Here is a 20,505-nt window from a genome sequence, read left to right as displayed (position 1 = left end):
CTGGAGGAACCAGAGTCAGGCAGCATCTGTGAAGAGAAATCAGCAGTTGATGTTTTGGATCAAAATTAAAGGTTAAGATGGAGTCCAGATGAATGGTCTCAAACAGAAATGAGTCATGTTAGCTGGGGGAACTCCCTGTACTTCCATCAGTAGGCAACCTTAACCACAGTGTCAATCGAGAATCTGTGTTCAGGTTCTGAAATGGCACATGTAGACATGATCTGACTTAGCGGGAGTTCAAATGAATGAGTGTGTTGGAGGAGATCCAGTCTGGCACTCTGCTGCACTGAATATAAAAGTCAACTCTGATTCTGTGGGTCACAGACTCATCTCTTAAATTATCAGCTTGTGGATTCAAGCCCAGCTCCAACGTTTCACTACAAAATTGAACCGAATAAATGCTGGATTTTGGAAGCATTACCTTTTGCATGAGACTTTCAAAGCAAGTACCCGCCTGCTGTCTCAGCTAGAGGTGAGGGATGGCATGATACTGTGCTGAGGAAGAACAGGGGAATCATTCCTGGCCAGTGCTAATCTCTCTGGCAAAATCACTGTTTGAGATCTTGGATCGTTTCTGCACAGTGGTTAGTTAGTTAATGAGGCTGTGACCTTTGCTACATAAAGTCAAAGAGCACTACAACACAGGAATAGGCTGTTCCATCCATCCAGTCCATGCTAAACTGTTATTCTTACTAGTCCCATTGACCCACACCTGGATCAGAGCCCTCTGCGTCCCTCCCATCCACATATTTGCCCAAACTTCTATTCATCATCATCATCATCATCATCAGGTGCCATGCCCAGTTTGAGCTTTGACTGCCATAGCCCACATACTCCTGTTTCGGGTCAAGTGGATCAAATCATTGGTATTCATTTCCAGTTCTCTGGCTGCTGTCTCCATCACCATTTGTCTTTGTCTTCCTCTTGCTTTCTTCCCTTCAATCTTTCCCATAATTATCGTGCATTCTAACTCCTCTTTCCTAATCACATGTCCAAAGAAGTTACGTTGTCTTTTCATGATCTCATACATTACTTCTCTTTTTGTGTTTGCTCTGCTCATGACATCCTCGTTAGATATTCGTTTCGTCCATGATATTCTTTGCATCCTCAAAAACCACATTTCTGTTGCTACAATTCATTTCCTCATGTTACTAGATATTGTCTAACATTCTGAGCCATATAACGTAACTAGATAAATGTAACATTTCAGTACTCTGAGGCAGGTTGTCATGCCTAATTTAGTATTGGTCAGTATACTCTTCATTCTTGTAAAGGTGTCTTTTGCCATCCCTATTCTTCTTTTGAAGTCCAAGTCACACCTGCCATCTGATATCACCCAGCTTCCCAAGCAGCAAAAGTTCTTTACTTGTTTTATGTCTTCCCCGTTTAAGCTCAACCTGCAGATAGGATTCTCCTTCTTTTTGGATATCACCATACATTCTGTCTTTTTGCAATTGATAGATAGACCCATTTTTGCACTTTCTTCAACAATTATATCAATTAAGTTTTGTAGTTCCTCCTCCGTACTTGCAATTAACACAATGTCATCTGTATATCTGAAATTATTGATGTTTTCACCACCAACTTTGATTCCCAAGATGTCTCTTATTTTTTGTGATATTGTTTCACTGTACACATTAAACAAATCGGGGAGAAAACACACCCTTGTCTAACGCCTCTCTTGATTTTTGTCAACTGACTCACTTCTCCATCTATTCTTACAGCGGCAGTTTGTTCCCAGTACAGATTTCTGATTAGGCAGAGGTCTTTCGAATCTAGATCTAGAGTTTTCTGTAATATTTCAAATAACTTATTGTGCTTCACTTTATCAAATGCTTTTGTGTAGTCGATAAAACAAACAAATCCTTTTGCACTTGAATAGCTCGTTCTGATAGTATCCTTAACATCAATATGGCGTTTCTTGTACCTTTGTCTTTCACAAAACATTGTTCTTTGCCTATTTCAGCTTGTGTCTTACTTTTAGCTCTCGTCATCAAAATCCACATCAAAATTCTTAGCAGTATCTTGGAGATATGACTCATTAAACTTATGGTCCTATGTAATTCACATCCTATTGCTCCAGCTTTAAGAAGAGTGATAAATACTGACTTTTTCATCTCTTCTGGTATTATTCCAGTCTCATAAATGTCATTGATTAAATCAGTAAGTTCTCCAATTCTATAATCTTCAAGGGCAATAATTTGTTTTATTACTAATTCATCAGGACCTGCTGCCTTTCCTTTCTTCATCTTATTTATTGCATTACGAACTTCAGATTTTAAAATACTTGGACCTTCAATGTTTTTCTTATTCCACACTCTGGGTGAAGAAGTTCCCCTTAAATACTTCACCTTTGACCTCCAGTTCTAGTCCTACTCAACCTCAGTGAAAAAGCCTGCTGACATTTACCCTATCTATCCCCCTCATAATGTTGTAAATCTCTATCAAATCTCTCTTCATTCTCCCACACTCCAGGGAAAAAGGTCCTAACCTATTTAAACTTCCCCTATAACTCACGTCAAGTACCACAAATGTTAAGAAAGGTACTTTGTCATGTATGAAGTGTTTCTGTCCTCCTGAGCTCATGGCATTATCACAGACTTGTATTCTTTTAAGCTCAGTTTTCAGGTTTGCAAAACGTGGCTGTTTGATATGTCAAGAATCGTGAAGCCTCCATTGGTCAGGATCGACCATGGATTTTGCATCCCAGCTGTCTTGTTAGTACAAGATGGAGAGAAACAGGTTCCCTATGTAGTGAGCTCTCTTCTCCCTGTATCTGATAAACCCAAAGGATTGGCAGAGACTGATATAGTTTGGCACCGGTAGCATTGCAAGAGCCTGCCAGTCAGTGTCGAACTCAATGTAGGACTGCCTTGGGGACTCCAGCTCTGGAATTTTCCCTTGTGGTTTACTTCCGATGCCCTCCTCATGAGCAGCAGAGGCTTGAGATCAGTCTTCCTTCTCCCAGATGAGCTGCCGACCACAGCTGACGAGCCCCATTAGCCCAAAGCGACTGGTTTTAAGGCATCTGTAACCCGCCTTTGCCCCTCCTCCTGTCAGTAGAAATGGTTCCACTGGGCTTAGTAGGTGAGCCTCATGTAAAGGCCGGGAGCTGGACTTGGCTGTCAGAGACTACGTGAGGAGCATGCCATTTAGAGCATTTAGTAGATAGTGGGAGCTTGTCCCCATTACCATCCCCAGCTATAAAACCTTAAGGATACTTCAAGAATATTGTAGTTTAATATTAATTTATTTAAATGATCCATTAACTTATTTATCTTAAATATATTAATTCCTGTCGTACTATAACAAATGTTAAATAAATATCATCTGTTAATATTAGTAACAGAACTCTGAATAAGATTATAATGAGATTATTCAGCCCATTGTGTCTGTGCTCCACAACTAACTCCTTTATCCTTTTCTTTCTCCAAGGCTCCGAAACTTTCCAGGTAATCAACTCTGGGACACACCTACCGGCATACAGGTTTGGGAGTAGGTCCCAATCCTGAAGGATTGCAGTCCTGGTAAATGAAATGGCAGAGTAGTGACTCAGCAGCTGGTTTGCACAGCAAGCTCACTCCATCCAACCCTGCCCACATGCTCCTGGCCATCATCGCTTGAGTACCCTCGGCATCTGCATACGAAGAGTTGAAGAAAACCAGCTTGCCTTTCCCCAGGAGACCTTGACATACCTCACCATGGTATGTGCTGCAATAGCCCAAGTCACCTTTGTACAATCTGAAATCAGAAACAGAGACTTTCATTGAAAACATGTGGACAAGAGCTTGGGAAAGACCCTGGGCTTGACTCAGCAGCTGTAATAGTAGGGAAATCACTGGTAGTTATCGTTAGTATTCTGTGAAACCAACTGCAACTCTGGGATTTCTGTGCATGTGCAGTTTAAATTCCAAAGCTTCCCTAAGTAATATATTCAATGCACCTTCACGGGTAGACCCATTTACACTTCTCCACCACAGTCAAGGGAAATCACTAAAATAGACATAAATCCAAGCTCTCTATTAATTATATGCCTGCAAAATACCTTAAGCATGTTACCCATAGTTATGTGAGATCTAAGTGAGTTTTTAAATGGCATTCTCAACCATAGTTTCTGCTTAGCAAACTATCAGCCTCAAAAAAATATAAATAGCTTGAGATGCCTTGCAAAGGTTCATTCAACATAGCAGGTTTAGAAAACATTTGCCCAATATTTCATTTCCCATAACCATGTATGAATGTGCCAATCTTTATTTAGCACAGTGAATATTTTAGAAGTTAATATAAAGTTACCAGCCTAGTGTGCAATGTGAGAGAATTTTTCAGTGTAATCAGATACTCAGCCACCTTGATGACATCACTTCTTCAACTGATGTCTGACAACAGCAGATGTTGGGATGGGGTAAGGTCTTGCCACAGATAATACTGGATTGTTACAAGGAATTGTACTCAGGATCAGCAATACACAGTATTGCTGTTCTGCTTGAATGTATTTTTCTCTTTCTATTTATTTCACTCTGTTTCTGTCTCAGCCTCTCTCTCTGTTTCTCTCCCTCCCTCTCACTCAGTCAGTTTAGTACCTTTCTGAATTGCTTAAACCCAGAGCACTCATAGCATTTTACACACTTTATGCTTCTCTAATATTATTCTTTCTATAATGCTACTCAGCCATTCAGCCAATTGAGTCTAAGCTATCCCATCTGACCACCCCATCAATCCCATTTCTCACTCAGATCCCTGTAGCCTGTTCTCCCTCTAAGGAGGGGAGGAGATGATGGCGGCGCGACACAGCGTGCGCAGCCGCTCCGGATTGATATCATATTTGTTAAATAGGGGCCATGCACAATCCTGATTTGATGGAGACGGATGTGAGAAGCACAGAGGAACATCTGGAGAAACTTCTGAAATGCCCGCTTCGCTGCTGCTGCTACTGTGTGATCGAGAATCTCCGGAGGGGGAGGCCCCAAATCCTCGGCTTTGCCTATTGCCTGTTGCCGGGGCAGGGTCGAAGCGCTCGGCAGAGATGGTGCTCTGTGCTCAGCGTCGGAGGGCTGGTCAGAGGCTCGAAGTTTTCAGACGGACTCAGAGTCAGACTGTGGTCGGATACTTCCAGGATGCTGCATCGGCAAGTTTGCGGTGCTGGAAGCTCATGGCAGGGAGAGTTTCTCCCTTCAATCATCTGCATGAGATAATGGGACATTTGAGAGACTTTGAGACTCTCTTTTTTACCATGCCCATGGTCTGTTCTTCACCAAATTACGGTATTGCTTTGCACTGTTGTAACTATATGTTATAATTATGTGGTTTTTGTCAGTTTTTTTTAGTCTTGGTTTGTCTTGTGTTTCTGTGATATCATTCCAGAGGAACATTGTATCATTTTTTAATGCATGCATTACTAAATAACAATAAAACAGGACTGCGTGTCTTCATAATCTAATCTAATCTTTTACATACGTATGAACTCCCCCCGATTCAGTCTTCAACCACAAACACTGAGAGTAATTTGTGGTGGTCTATTACTCCGTAGCACATCCCTGGGCTGTGGAGGAAAACCTGAGCAGACTAAGGACCCCCAGCTAGTGAACAGGTGAGCTCAAAGCGTCACACAGAAAGTACCCAAGGTTCGAATTGAATCCACGTTGCAGGAGCTGTGTGCCAGCCACACTAGCTGCTGCACCATTACACTGTTCCTTCCATTCACTTGTATCTGCTTCTCCTTCATTGTTATCCCGAATTAAAAAGGTCAAATTTCAAAGTAAAATTTATCACCAGAGTACATACACGTCACGACATGCAACCCTGAGATTCTTTTTCTGCAGACATACTGAGTAAAACTATGGAACAGCAACTGTAAACAGGATCAATGAACAAACTGTGCAAATGCAGATATAAGTAAATAGCAATAAATAAAGAGAACATGAAATAATAAGAAAAAGAGCCTTCACGGATATTTTCTTAAATTTTCTTTACGTAACTGTTAGAAATAACTGCTCAATGAAACTTTTAAGGATATTTAAGTTTTCTTTATGTAGCTGTTAGAAATGACTGCTCAGTTTTTTTTAGGAGTTTATATAATATACCAAAATTAACGTTCCAGCAGTAAAACTGACTTTATCATTAGAAAATCAGAGAATATGTGCAATCTAACTCACCAGGTAGAAAAGAGACCATTTAAGGGACAGAGCGTTAACCGCACTGTCACAAAGCATTAGAGACTGGCACCTAGACTAAAAAATTAGTTAAGCTGTATAAACGTTAAAGTGAAATGTCATATGGATTTTAATATTTAGTGTTGCATCTGTCTTTAGTACTGGTAGTGATGTAAGTAAATATGTCACATCATCATAAAGAAATAACTAGGGTAGGACGTAACCAAAAGACAAGCATTTCAAGGTGTTGACAAAAGACTTTGCCAGGATTGAAGAGATCTTTACTCAGTGAGTTTCCATTGCTTAGAATGACTGACTGAAGAAATGATGGAAGCAGAGTTAACCAAAACTTTCAAAAGGGCATTGACTATACAATCGTAGAAGCAACAACTGACATTTATGAAACATATTTGATTGGGTTAAATGCCCCTATATGACCCGCAGGAGTGTTAGATTCCACAGCCGTTAAAAAGATATGACTGGATGGGTAATCAAACAAATAATGAACCTATAAAAGACAAGAGAACAAGTGCTCAGGGGCAGAATGCCCTCCCCTTGTTCCATTTTGGAGTATGTAATTTGTTACAAGATGAAGCAGACTTGCTTTGATTTCCTGTGCGATTTCACTGATCTACCCATCTTGTGTTAAGGAGACCGCTTGTAGGAACTGGGAAGAAGAGCTTTACACACTGTTTTTTTTACTTACATCAGAGTTTCCACTAACTACCACACAGAAAATTCCATGCTTTTAGATGTTCATGGATCACATAAAGTCATAAGAAAGTACTGCACAGAAACAGGCCCTTCAGCCCATCTAGTCAATGCCCAACCATTTAAACTGCCTACTCCCATTGATCTGCACTGGAACCATAACCCTCCATACCCCTATCATCGATGTACCTATCCAAACTTCTCTTAAACGTTGAAATTGAGCTTGCATGCACCACTTGAGATGGCAACCCATTCCACACTCTCACCTGTATATTTTTGAAAGTTTCTGTTTACATTTAACACCTATTTACAATACTGAGATAACAAACAAGGGAGAGGGCACATAGATTTCAGCTTTTACTACCTGGAGAGGAGGTGTACTCGGATGGAGTACTCTTGCCTTCTTTACCAGAATCCTGTGTAAATTTCATTCCATCTAAACCCATTAAATTGCAAATTGGGCAATAACACTGAGAATGATCCTCAAACCCAATAACTACAGACTTAGCCCAAGATTTAAAATTTAAACCCTACGAGTTTATTTGCATTTAAAATTTAACATTTAACTGCAAATACATTTGGACCCAAAATGTGAAAGAGATATTGGAACACGAGACTGGTCCCTTGGTTAAAGTGTTATGTTTTAAGAAGAGTCTTTGAAGATGAGAGGGAAAGGTAGGGCAAGAGATGTGGGAGCTGAAGGCAGGAGCACCAATAGCAAAGCAATTATAATCAGTAACATGCACAAAGGCAGAACTGGAGGAAGTCAGAAGAATTGGGTGTTGTAGGGCTGAGACTTCACAGTTACAGGGAGAAGTTGAAGCTGTGGGGTGAGTGGGTGTCTCATGAACCTCATGGCATTTAAAATGGTAGCACTTTCCTAACACCTAACAAACATCTGAACAGGCATTTGGTGAAGTGGTGGTAAAGGTGATTGGTAGACGTAGGTACCTGATGGTCAGGATGGGCCTTTCTTTTGTGCTGTAATCACTCCATAATCTATAACTCTAGCTGCTGGGGATCAGAATTCAGTCTGGCTAGGGGTTAAAATGTATTCTTCCTTGTCCTTCGGGAATGGGAAATCGAATTCTGCTGCATTCTCATCGAAGTGTAAGGAATACAGGAAAGGCTTACGAGGATGTTGCGAGGACTCAGGGACTTGAGACTGAACAGGCCAGGACTTTATCCTTTGGAGTGTAGAAAACTGCGGGCTGATCTTATAGAGGTATATAGCACCATGGGGGGCATAGGCAGGGTGAATGTTCAAATTCAAGTTCAGTTTCAGTTTATTGTCATTCAACCATAAACATGCATACCACCAAATGAAACAACGTTTCTCCGGACTAACTATCTTTGTCTCAGGGCTGGGGAATCAAGAATTAGAGGGCATAGGTTTAAGGTAAGAGGGCATTGATTTAACAGGAACCTGAAAGGCAACATTTTCACCCAGGGGGTGGTCCGTATGTGGAACGAGTTGCCAGAGGAAGCAGTTGAGGCAGCTCCATTCACAGTATTTATATGACATTCGTACAGGCACATGGATGGGAAGAGCTCAGAGGGATATGGGCCTAATGTGGGCAAATGGCACTGACTTAAATGATCACCTTGGTTGGCATGTACCAGCTGGGCCGACTTAAGCTGGACAATTTAAACACCTGGCCAGATTGAAATGACCACCGTGTTGGGGTCAGAGGTGAGAGATGGGCTCGCTGCTCCAATGGGGTTTGCTCATCTCTGTGCTGGACTGAGGCTGTGGCCTGCAGCTAGTGGACTTCTGGATCAGCTGCAGTCAGGCCTGGCTTTGCGAACTTCAGCTCTGAATGCAGTTTGCTTGCTTTGATTGTTTGCACGTTTTGTTTTCTTTCTCCCTCTCTGCATACTGGGTTTTGGGATGGTCTCTTGTTTTAAGTGGATTCTATTGGGTTTCTTTGTTTTGTGGTTGCCTGAAAGGAGACGAATCTCAAGGTTGTATAAAGTATACATACCTGTACTTTGATAATAAAATGTACTTTGACCTTTGACTTAGGCAAGCAATCACTATTATACGTGCTGCATGCAGAGATTGTAACCTTACAGTGAAGTGAAGGGAGGCAAAGAGTGCATGCTGGTTTGAAACAGCTGAAGCTGCTGTCCTTTTGTGGTCTCAGCATTTCCTGCCCTGGCAGTAACCTCTCCTGCTAAACTGCAACAAGAACAAAACAAAGCATCCAGCTGCTGGCTCAAAGCCCAACTCCTTGATTTGATTCCACTTAAAGATGTTACTTATTTTATTTTAGCTAATCCTGGATAATAAGTTCAGCCAATAAAAACACTAGTGCCGAAAGTGAAGCAATCTAATCGTTGGGCTTCATGACTGGAGAGCCACAGATGACAAACTTCACCTTCTCGAGTAGAGGCATTCTCTCCAGCATACAGTGTTGTTAAACTTTCGACCCTATGAAGTTAGCTCATATGAATTAAAATCCATTAGCTCATTTCAGGTTTGAATTGTTAATCATAGGTTCCTTTGGCATATGTTAAATTGGCTACTGTCTGTGTTAAAACAAATCATTCACACTCAGACAGAGTTGCCCTGGAAATTAAAGTGACTCTTTCAGAACAACTCAAAACTCTTACCTCCATTCTTCTGGGAAGAAGCAGGTTGCAGGGGAGAGCCGATGTAGTGAATCCAAGAAAGAGAAAAAGAAGAAATATGTTATATTTCTATCCATTAATGACAAATAATCTGACTCTGTGTGTGTGTGTGTGTGTGTGTGTGTGTGTGTGTGTGTGTATATGTATTACACTGCACAGTAACGTATATGGATGAGATTGCATGTGTATGTATACACGAATGTTCAAGAGGGTGCACGTGCATGTGATTTAGGGGGCCCTAGCTAGGGTTGGACAGGTGTACAAGCAACCAGACCCTGTGACGCAGCATCAGGTTTTCTGAGGTTGCACAGAGGAGACTGTGGTCAGGCCAGCAATATCCTACCACATCCTTAAATGTGTTGGAGGGTGGGGGGTGGGGGGTGGTATGTTCTTGCAGACAAAGCTTAATTGGAACTTGCAGCAAAGCACTGCTTGGTGACATGACTGAAACAGAAACCTAAGCTGTAAACATTAAGAATACACTAGGGACTAGAGCTCCGATGAAGGCAACAGGAAGCTTGGACCACAAGAAATTCAACAATGAGATATGGATGTAATTGATGGCATAAGACTAAAGTCAGAAACCAACATGTTTTTCAGCAGTGATCCTTGAAAATAGTCATCGGATTTACTTGCTTGTTTCACTGATTAGGAGCAGAGTCAATGGGCCAAATAGCCCAATTCTGCTCCTATATCTTATCTTATTATTAGGTGAACATAGGACTTACACTCAGTGGCCACTTTATTAAGTACCTGATTAGATATTTGCATTAATGAGCAACTGTACAGGTGTACTTAATAAAGTGGCCAATGCATGTATGATCTACAAACTGCACAGGAACAGGCCCTTCAGCCTACACATCTGTACCAACTATGATACTAATCTAACCCAATCCCATCCACCTGCACGCCATCTATGTCCCTCTATTCCTTGGCTCCTCTGTGGAGAAAGTTGGGACACCACGTTTCTGAGAATGCACATAATGGTCCCTGGTCCCTCAACACCTCCTCTTTAGACAAGAAAGCACAGCAGCGCCTCCACTTCCTGACTGAGGCAAGTGAGGCTCCCTCCAGCTGAATTCTAAGCAATTTTTACAGGGGCACTATTGAGAGTGTCCTGACAAGGTGCATCGCCATCTGGTATGAGAATTGCAAGGCATCTGACCACAAGTCCCTACAAAGGACTGCAAGGACTGCTAACAGGATCCATCAGGGTTTCTGTTCCACCATTCAGATATTTAGCAGGAGCACTGCATACTCAGGGCCTATAGCATTATCAATGATCTCTCCCATCTGTTCAACAATCTCCCTGACCCCCTACTATCAGTTAGGAGGTAGCGTAGCATCAGCACAAGGACCGTTAGGATGGGAAACAGCTTTTCTCCCCAGGCTGTGAGACCACTGACCTACCTGCCACCACCCAGGTCTCATCACATATGAAGCACCAGTGGTGTTATACTATTCACTTTTTAACTTGTATCATAAATGCACCTTTTTATTTGTTAATTGATTTGTGGTGATATTACTTTATGTGTTTTATGTGAGTTATTTGTACCGTGCTGTGCACCTTGGTCCAGAGCAACATTGTCTTATTTAACTGTATACATGTGTATGGCTGAATGACAATAAACTTGCACTTAATGTTCCTGCCTAAAGGCCTCTTAAACTCTACAACCTTATCTGCTTCCACTAGCTCCCCTGGCAGTACATTCCAAGCACTCTCTGAAATCTCCTTAAAATTTTCCCTTCTCACCTTATAAAGCTATGCCCTGTAGTATTTGATATTTCTACACTAGAAAAATGACTGACTACCTATTCAATCTATGACTCTCATAATTTTAAATACCTCTAAAGGTATTTAAAACTAGAGCTCCGATGAAGGCAACAGGAAGCTTGGACCACAAGAAATTCAACAATGAGATACGGCCTGACACTCAGCCTTTGATGCTTCAGAGAAAATAATCCAAGTCCATGTAACCTCTCTTTATAGCTTATTAGTCTCCAACCCAAGGACCATTCTGGTGAATTTCTTCTGCCCACGCTCCAAAGCCTCCACATCCTTCCTATAGTGTGACAACCGGAGCTGTACAGAATACTCTAAATGTGGCTTAACTGAAGTTTTATACAGCTGCAACATCTCTTCCCAAAATTTATATCACATGCTCCAACCGATGAAGGTACAGTAAATGTGCCTTATAGCCTCTTGTGCTAACCACTTGTGATGCCACTTTCAGGGAGATATGGACTTGCACCCCAAGACCTCTCTGTATATCAATGTGGTTAAGGGCCCTACCACTTTTTTGTATACTTTTCCCCTCACCTCACACTTGTCCATTTCTCTGCCCAGTTTCCAACATCTAAATTCTGTTGTATCCTTTGGCAACCTTCCTCACTATCCACAACTCCACCAATTACCTGTGGCTGGTACTTACCCTCTCACTAACCCTCGCCCATCCTACTGCCTATTCCCTCCACTCACTTTCCCTTCCCACACCCAACGTTGTCCCACCATTGCTCATTAGTGATAAAACTACACCACCCTCTCCCTACTTCTCACTCAAAAAGCCAGTGCCACAGATCAAGATGAAAAAGCAGCTTTAAAAATATTTCCCTGTTCAGAAACATCTAATAAAAGTAAGCTAAACATTTTCTGAGTTAGATTCTCACAGGTCCACTCTCCCAGAGTGGCAATTTGAATGACAACTAACTGCAGCTTCCAGTCCTGGTCATCACAAGTCCAGTTCACTGTGTCCACACTGGATTACAAGCATCACCGGTCAGGCCACAGCTCGATGATTAAGTTTTCTTGTCTGTGAGCCTGTATGATCAAATGCCACTCAAGACTTGAATGCACTTATCTGAGTGAGGAGAAGTTCTACTATATTCTCTTGCCTGAGGAAATAGGGGCCCTGTTTTCTCCAGTGAACACCACTGTTAAACTTCACAAAATAACAGGAATATTTATTTATATATTGGAGTACCACAAAAATAGGCCCTTCTGCCACCTCAAACCACACCACCCAATTTAATCCTAGCCTAATCATAGGACAGTTTAGAATGGCCGAAAGTATGGATATGTAGAGGCCAGAAGGGAAACGTATGTAAACGATTGAGAGTCATTGAATGATTTATTGTATCTAATCTTATTTTTGAATAAAGTATATTTTGAAATTATAAAGAATGCATTATACAGCCTATCTGTACTTTCCATTATGGGGAAATGTGATACACAAATAGACTGTTATGTCGTGCATTCAGGAAACTACTTGTACTTCAAAAACTTACTCCAATAATTGCAAAGCACTTTAGTGCTTCCTGGAGCTTTGAAAGGTGCTATATAGATTCAAACTAATATTTTGTTCGAATGGTCAATAACTTTAGGAGATTCCATGTGCACTGACGGGAGATTTACTTGCTGTAGAAAGAGCTCTCGGTTTCTTTTGGAACCTAAGCAAAGATTGGCCCAGCTGCCAGGATATGAATATTCCTTCACACAGCCTGTAAATTCTGACACAGAGCACCCAGAGCAGCAAGATCGCACTCAGCCTGAATGCACTGAAGATGAGAACTTGAAAAAGAGCAACTTTGTTCCAATTAACCACAAAAATTCTGCCTCCAGCTTTTGTTTTAAAGAGCAAATCCTGATCTGATTTATAGCCTAGGTTTTAGTCAGCACTCACATTTCTTTATGCATTCATCAAAAAATTGTTTCTTTTTAAATGCTCTGCACATTCAAAGGCCATTTCAGTGCACCTGCTGCCCAGCTGGGAATTCTGGTCGGTGGCAAATCAATTTGTCATTGGGATACCATTGCTTGAAATAGTTTATAGCCCGATTTCATCCCCAAATGGCTGTATGTTTGCTGAAATTTAGCAAACCAGTCCCAACATTGAGCTTAGAATGGGGAAGGTTAAGAAAAGATTTAAAATGCTTGCCTTCATGAAGCAACTTCCTAGAGATGCAGAGGCAATTTCACAGCCAATGAGCTAGTTTTGAATTTTATCAGTGTTGTGATATAGGAAACCCAGGGACTAAGTTTTTCCACAGTAAACACTCAGAAGCAGCTAAAGGATAATGAACTACATTACCCAAACATAAGAGATTCTGCAGATGCTGACCATCCTGAGCAACACATACAAAATGGTGGAGGAACTCGGCAGGTCAGGCATCATCTTTGGAGAGGAATAAACAGTCGGCTTTTTGGGCTGAAACTTTAAAAGCGAGTGTAGAAAGATAAACAGGAAATCTGCTGGAAGAACTTACTGGGTCAGGCAGCGTTTGTGGGAGGAAGGGAGTTGTCCAAACCCTGCAATGTTCCAGCAGATTTCTTGTTTTGCTGCTCCAGATTCCAGTCTGCAGTCTCCTGCATTTCTATTGAAGGTTAAATATTGGTCACAGCAGACATAACCATATAACAATCACAGCATGGAAACAGGCCATTTCCGCCCTTCTAGTCCATGTCGAATTCCTACTCTCACCTAGTCCCACTGACCTGCACTCAGCCCATAACCCTCCATTCCTTTCCTGTCCATATACCTATCCAATGTAACTATAATTGACAACATCCAACCTGCCTCAACCACTTCTGCTGGAAGCTTGTTCCACACAGCTACCACTCTCTGAGTAAAGTAGTTCCCCCTCATGTTACCCCTAAACTTTTGCCCTTTAACTCTCAACTTATGTCCTCTCGTTTTCCAGATCTTTAAAGGTCCATGGAAATTTTCTCTATATTGGGAGAAAAGTTTATTCCTGAATTATTCCTGTAAAACAGATGATCTGGCTGTAGTCACTTTGCTGTTTATGGAAGTTTGTTGAGCACAAATTGACTGCTGCATGTTCCACAAAACAGCAATGAATGCTACTTCATTTTCTGTAAGCTACTCTAGGATGATCTGAAAAATGAATTAAAATGCATTCTTTTTAGAACCACCTTAAGATCAGGGAACTATTTGTTTGGCTCAGTGAGTTGCTCTAATTGAGAATGAGAGGGCAGAAAATAGTGCCGTTCAAAATGGAACTGGGTAAGTATGTACAGTTTGAGTAATTGGTTTCTCTTTTGAGGATAAACGTAGGCACATTGGTCAGAACAGCCTTCACCAATGATTAGTTCTACGATTCAGTTCTCTGGGTAAGCTCTCTCGTTTGCTGTTCCTGAGGGAAGATCCTTGCATTTGAGTGATCTCCCTCTCCCTCGATGCCTTTGGGGATATAGTGCCAGCGCAAGGTTTAATTGACACAGATTGTAGATTTAGACTCTAATTTGGGTTTATGATGTCTTCTAGTTTCTGGTTCTAGTTCTGGATGTTCTTTTTAGTTACTTCTTTTTGGGCAATTTTTGAATCAGGGCAGCCTACAGATAATGAACACTGAGCTGAACAGTATTGAAATATGCCTTTTCATAGGGGAATTAAGGGTTATGGGGAAAAAGGCAAGTAGGTGGAGATGAGTCCATGGCCAGACCAGCCATGATCTTATTAAATGGTGGAGCAGACTCTATGGGCCAGATGGCCTACTTCAGCTCTTATTTCTTATGTTCTGATTGTGTGTTTTAGATTGTGTTTTTTTTTTTTTTGCTTATTTTGCCATTAGTGCAATTTTTTTGCATGGGGGGTGTTTGATGTCTTTCTTTGAATTTTGAACAGGGTCCATGGTTCTTCTTTGTTTCATGCCTGTCCATGGAGAAGACAAATTTTAGGGTTGTGCTGGTGACGTAGAGGCATCAGTGCCAGACTTCGGGACGAAAGGTCCCGAGTTCGAATCCAGCAGCTGGCTCCCCTGCACACTTTCCATCCGTGCTGGGTTACGAGCTGGTGATCTCTTTGGAAACTCACCCTTCAGAAGGCAATGGAAAACCACTGCTGTAACTTGCCTCGTACACGGTTCCCCACTACGTCAGAGAGGCGTGGAGGGAAACCGTCTGCTAACCAGAGAAACTCCGGATGCGATGTACCTTTCCTTATACAACATACATACTATGACAACAAATGCACTTTGAATCTTGGAAGTATTAGTAACAGAGGTGAACTTTTTTCAATGTATTTTCTGATTGCTTAGATATGCACACTGCTTCTTCAGTGGCTGAACGAACTTCCAGTAAGTTTTCCAATGTGTGTGTTAACTTGCTCCAGAATTTCTTCAGCAGTGACATTACTTAATAGTTCAACCACCTCTTCCTACATTATCTACTTCTTAGGGAGCTTCAGCAGCTAGCACAAGATGTCACCTGGTGACATTCAGCACGTTGCTGTTCTCCCTCTTATTCTGCTCTCAAATCAAGAGCATCACAAAGGTTCTAGCCCTGTTCAGCTACCTGCTGGGCTGGATGGAGAATGCTGTGTGAAGTGAAAAACAATGAGAGTGAGTAAAATAGATTTTAATGACAGGAAGTATCAAGGAAAAAGGGAGCTGAGGGGTGAGTCAGCAGAGGTCTTTAAAATGAGGCAGCGTTAAACCAATGAGGTGGACACTGTTTTTGCATGTAGGAGATATCAGATATCAGGATTTGAGGCATAAATGGTCACTAAAAATTCACAAGGAAACTCAGGAGAACCTTTTTTACTCCTGGGGGTGCAGCAAGAATGATGGCTCCCACTGGATGAGGAAACTTGATAGAAAAATATACTTCAGGGGAAGCTGGTTAAAGACAAGGGAGATAAGGGTATATTGCTAGTGAGAGCTGAGAAGAGGGAGCTGGTTCAAATTGATTATAAACAGCAAACGGGCTGCTTCTGTACTGTCATGTAAAGTGAAGCAAAGAATGCAAAGTGAGCATCTATTGCCAGAGCACCTTTGGCTGGATATTGCTCATAATATGACTTAAAGGAATTGAGTTGCTAAGGCAGTTCTGAATCATCTTACTGACACTTAAGACAAAATATTCCAGAGCTCCATGGTGACTATATCAATGTCATTTCTTAAGGTCATAGAGTTGATGAATTAATGCAGAGATCATCTAGTGTTCTCTGTCCTTCAACCTCACAGCCATTGACAACTGTCAGAACTGTGTGTTCCATGGCAAGTGTTAGCAATGGGGTCGTGAACAGTTCAACTGCTACAAAGGATCAGACTCTTGGTGGAAGGGGGGAAAAAGGCTAGCTAGTGTTTTATTTGGCCTCAGGTAATTCCTCAATACTAATGCCAGAAGCTGCAGAACTTTGGAGTTTTGCTGCCTGGTTTATGTTGCTTACTTTGGAAAGCAAATATTTTGGCTGGCTTCCATTGTATTATGCCAGTTTGCTATCTTATTCAGAAGGTTCAGTGCTAAAAAGCACCCCATGTTCATCCCAACCAGCTCCTTTGCAGTATGGTTGAGATAAGGTGCCTCTAAACCACCTTGAACTACTCCAAGGTCATTGTGGGTACAAGCCTGAAATGAAGTTATCACTGCTGTAGCTCCCTTTACCACATCCCAAGACACTTTCTAATCAATCGAGTGCCTTTAGCCAACAGCCTCAGCTATAATGAAGGAATTGCTGAAGTCTATTTGTGTACAGCCACTTCAACAATGAACAGAAGATCTGTCCTGACTTACATTGTTGACAGGCAGGTACTGTAATATTGGCAATGGAGACTCTTTTCTTCATTATACAGGTGACTCCTGGACAAAGCCAGTCAGATAATGGAAAATCCTTCTTAGTGAATTCACAAATCACTCTCCAAAAATTTCAAATACGCAATAAAATTCGTTATTGCAGAATTTATGTGGGAAAGTTAGTAAGCAAGAAATGCAAAAGGGACAACAAATGCTGTTGATTTTTAGTTTTTCATCACTCAATACTGTGGGGCAATAATATTTGGATCTGGCATCTCAACGTCAAGATTCAGGATTCAAGATCCAAGTTTGTCATGTGTACATCCAAACATACAGTGAAATGTTTATGTTATTAACAACCTACACAGCCTGGGTGTGCTGGGGGCAACCTGCAAGTCTTGCCACACATTCTGGTACCTGCATAGCAATGCTCAGCAGATCCCAGTTCATGCCGATCACTGATCACCAGGCTTGCCAATGACAGAACCCTGAATACAAGGTCTCAAACTCCGGTCTCATCAATTTGTGATCCCAGGGAGTCAATGGAACTTGTCCTGCCTCCCTGCATGGATCTGACCCCAAAACCACTGACAACTCACTGACCTGACTGTCCACTGTCTGCTGGTCTAAACATCAGATGCCCACGTCCATGTCACTGGTCTTCGAACATGGAGTGGAGATTTAGACTCTGAAATGACCTCCAATTCTCTCCGATCCATAGTTCTAAATACTAACCTGATCTCCAACTCCTACTCTGTCCCCAAAACCATCCTTATGAACCCTAAAACACAACTAAATCTGAACTGCGACTCAACGAAGGTCGTAGATCAGCACCCTCTTGGATTTGATGCCAATTGGGTTGGCAGTCACAGTGGAGTCCCTCCTTTGCTGCACTCTCTCCAGTCTGAGGATATGTGAATGGACAATTTCTCTGATGTGCTCTACTCTCATGCCCACTCCCTAACTTGATCCATGGTTCTTTCACTTCCACCAAGTCACACACTTTAACCAGTTATCTTCCGAACTCTTTCTAAACCACCTTTCTCTCATGACCCCCAATCCTTGAATCTCATCTGTCTTCCTGATATCTCTTATCCCTTTCCAAATCCACAAGAGAAAACACCTCACAGTGTGCTGCACTCTGTGGCATTTGTTCATATATCCTTGCACTGGATAGGATGCAGCAAAGGAAGCACTCAGCTGTGACTGTCAATCCAGTTGACACAGCAATGTCATATTCAGATCTTATTTCCCCACAGAATTGAATGCCTATAAATAAGATTTTTTTTCTTTGCCTCTAGCATTGTCCATCCCTTGAGTCAAATATTGGCTTTAGCTGTTAAAGTAATGGCAATTGGCTTCATTGTCATCATGGATAACCTGGTTTAAGATGAGTGAAAAACGTCACGAGTAAACATTTAGGGCGCTACCTTGGCACAGCGGTTAGCATGACAGCTTGGGGTGTCAGAGTTCAAAGTTCAGTTCTAGTGCTGTCTGGAGCTTGTACACTCTTCCCATGACCACTCTTTCCTCTGGGTGCTCTGGTTTCCCCCACAGTCCAAAGATGTCCTGGTGAGTAGATTAATTGGTCATTGTACTGTGACTAGGTTGGGATTAAATAGGTGGGCTGCCAGTATGGTTGCTGGGTTGTGCGGCTTGTTGCACTGTAAGGGCCTGTTCTCCGTTTTATCTCTAAATAACTATCCCATAGGAATGCACCTCTGTTTATAACAGGAAAAAGAAACTTCATATTACAGAAAGTTGTGATATGGTCAGTTCTTTAGGAATTGAAACCCTCCATAATAAAGGGACTTCCCATAGTGTAACAGGATATACTGTATTTATGTAGACCAGAAAGAATCTCGGTTAACATTTCATTCAGTAGTCAGCAACTTCAACCATGGAGTGCTTGTTCAGTGCTGCACTGGAGTTGTCTATCTAGACACTGGCTTATGGGTATCAGGGTTGAGACTGGAACCCCAGACAGGAGACAGGAGTGCACCATAGCCTCAGGCAGCAGTTCAAACCTATCCTTAGGCCTGTCTCCATCAGCACTATGGGAAATGTGACTGAATGTGTGTACCTGCACTGCACTTTCTCTACAACCACAACTTTAACACTGTATTCTGCATTCTGCTATTGCTTTTCCCCTGTGCTACCTCAACAGCAAACCTCCTCTTGTCAGGTTTCGATGGGACTCAGGTGCAGACCAGTAAATACTCTTTCACCAGGATTTATTAGGGAGCACGAAGGCAACAGTCTTTCAAAAGCAGAAGGCAGGCACGAATCCAAAATGGCAGGCAGAGGTCTTACCAGGAAAGGCAGTCAGGCAAGGACAGACAATCCAGAGCACACAGGCAAAAATCAGGTCCAAGAACAGGCAAAATCCAAAACACAGAATCAGGCAAAATCGGTTGGCAGAAGTCGCAATGACAGGCTGGAACAACACAAGTCAGAACTGGGACAAACTGGCAGAGGATGCTAGTCAAGGCAGGGTTTAAATGGACAGGGTAATGAGTGAAAATTAGAAACAGGTGGGTGCGAATGAGGAGACAAGCAGGTAAACGGAGGAAGTCCAAAAAGGAAAGGGGCTGGGCCAGAACCCACATGGCCAGGTGAAAGAAAACAGAAATTAAAGACTGTCGTGATCCAGAGCTACCAGCAGAGGCCCTTCGACCCAGTGTTCAGGCCGGATCCTTAACAGTACCCCTCCACCCCCACGGGTGTCTCCAGGCACCCTTCCTGCTGGTAGGGGGTATGAAAGTCCTTAATGAGAGAGGGATCCAGGATATCTCAAGCGGGAACCCAACCCCTCTCTTCGGGGCTATAGCCCTCCCAATCAAAGAGGTATTGCAGTCCACGACCTGTGTTGAATGTTCAGTAATCGGCGCACAGTGAAGGTCTTTGAGCCACCGATGAGATGGAGAGGGGGAGGGGGCTTGGGGGTGGGACACAGGGGGCTGCAGACAAAGGGTTTAATCCTTGAAACATGGAATGTAGGATGGATTCTGCGAAGGGTAGGAGGTAGTTTTAGACGTACTGCCGAAGGGCTGATCACCAGCTTGCGGGAGTCCACCTTCAAGGGGTTGTTCTGACCCTGGCGGTAATGGGGAGCCTCGATGCGGTGACGGTCTGCTTGCTGCTTCATTCTGGCTGTAGATTGAAGCAGCGCCTTTCGGGCTCCTCTCCAGATCCGTGAACACCTCTGGACAAACGCTTCGGCTGAGGGAACGCCCACTTCCTCCTCCTGAGATGCAAATAAGGGGGGTTGATAGCCAAGACAGCACTGGAATGGTGATAAACATGATGAAGCAGAAGGCAAAGAATTAATGGCGTAATCGACCCAGGGAAGTTGCTGACTCCAAGAGGAAGATTCCTGAGACGTCACACCACGGAGCATCACCTCCATCTGCTGATTAACCCGCTCGGTCTGGCCATTACTCTGTGGATGAAACCCAGATGAGAAGTTAACCCTGATCC

At 42.5% G+C, this 20,505-nt stretch overlaps 1 protein-coding gene across 1 annotated transcript in view; it reads right to left on the bottom strand.

Annotated features, from left to right (window-relative positions):
* The window catches only part of musk (muscle, skeletal, receptor tyrosine kinase), a 181,434-nt gene that overhangs the window by 89,445 nt on the left and 71,484 nt on the right, over nt 1-20,505 (bottom strand). Inside the window, exons 8-9 of the mRNA XM_072258156.1 lie at nt 9,477-9,483; nt 3,478-3,741 (exon numbers count right to left, since the gene is read on the bottom strand). Coding sequence (XP_072114257.1) covers nt 3,478-3,741; nt 9,477-9,483 — 271 coding nt within the window. The remainder of the gene's footprint in view (nt 1-3,477; nt 3,742-9,476; nt 9,484-20,505) is intronic.

The sequence above is a fragment of the Mobula birostris genome, chromosome 5 (assembly GCF_030028105.1).
Source record: "Mobula birostris isolate sMobBir1 chromosome 5, sMobBir1.hap1, whole genome shotgun sequence".
NCBI classification, from domain to species: domain Eukaryota; kingdom Metazoa; phylum Chordata; class Chondrichthyes; order Myliobatiformes; family Myliobatidae; genus Mobula; species Mobula birostris.
Note: the sequence above shows the minus strand (reverse complement) of the source record. Positions and strands in the feature narration are given on the sequence as shown.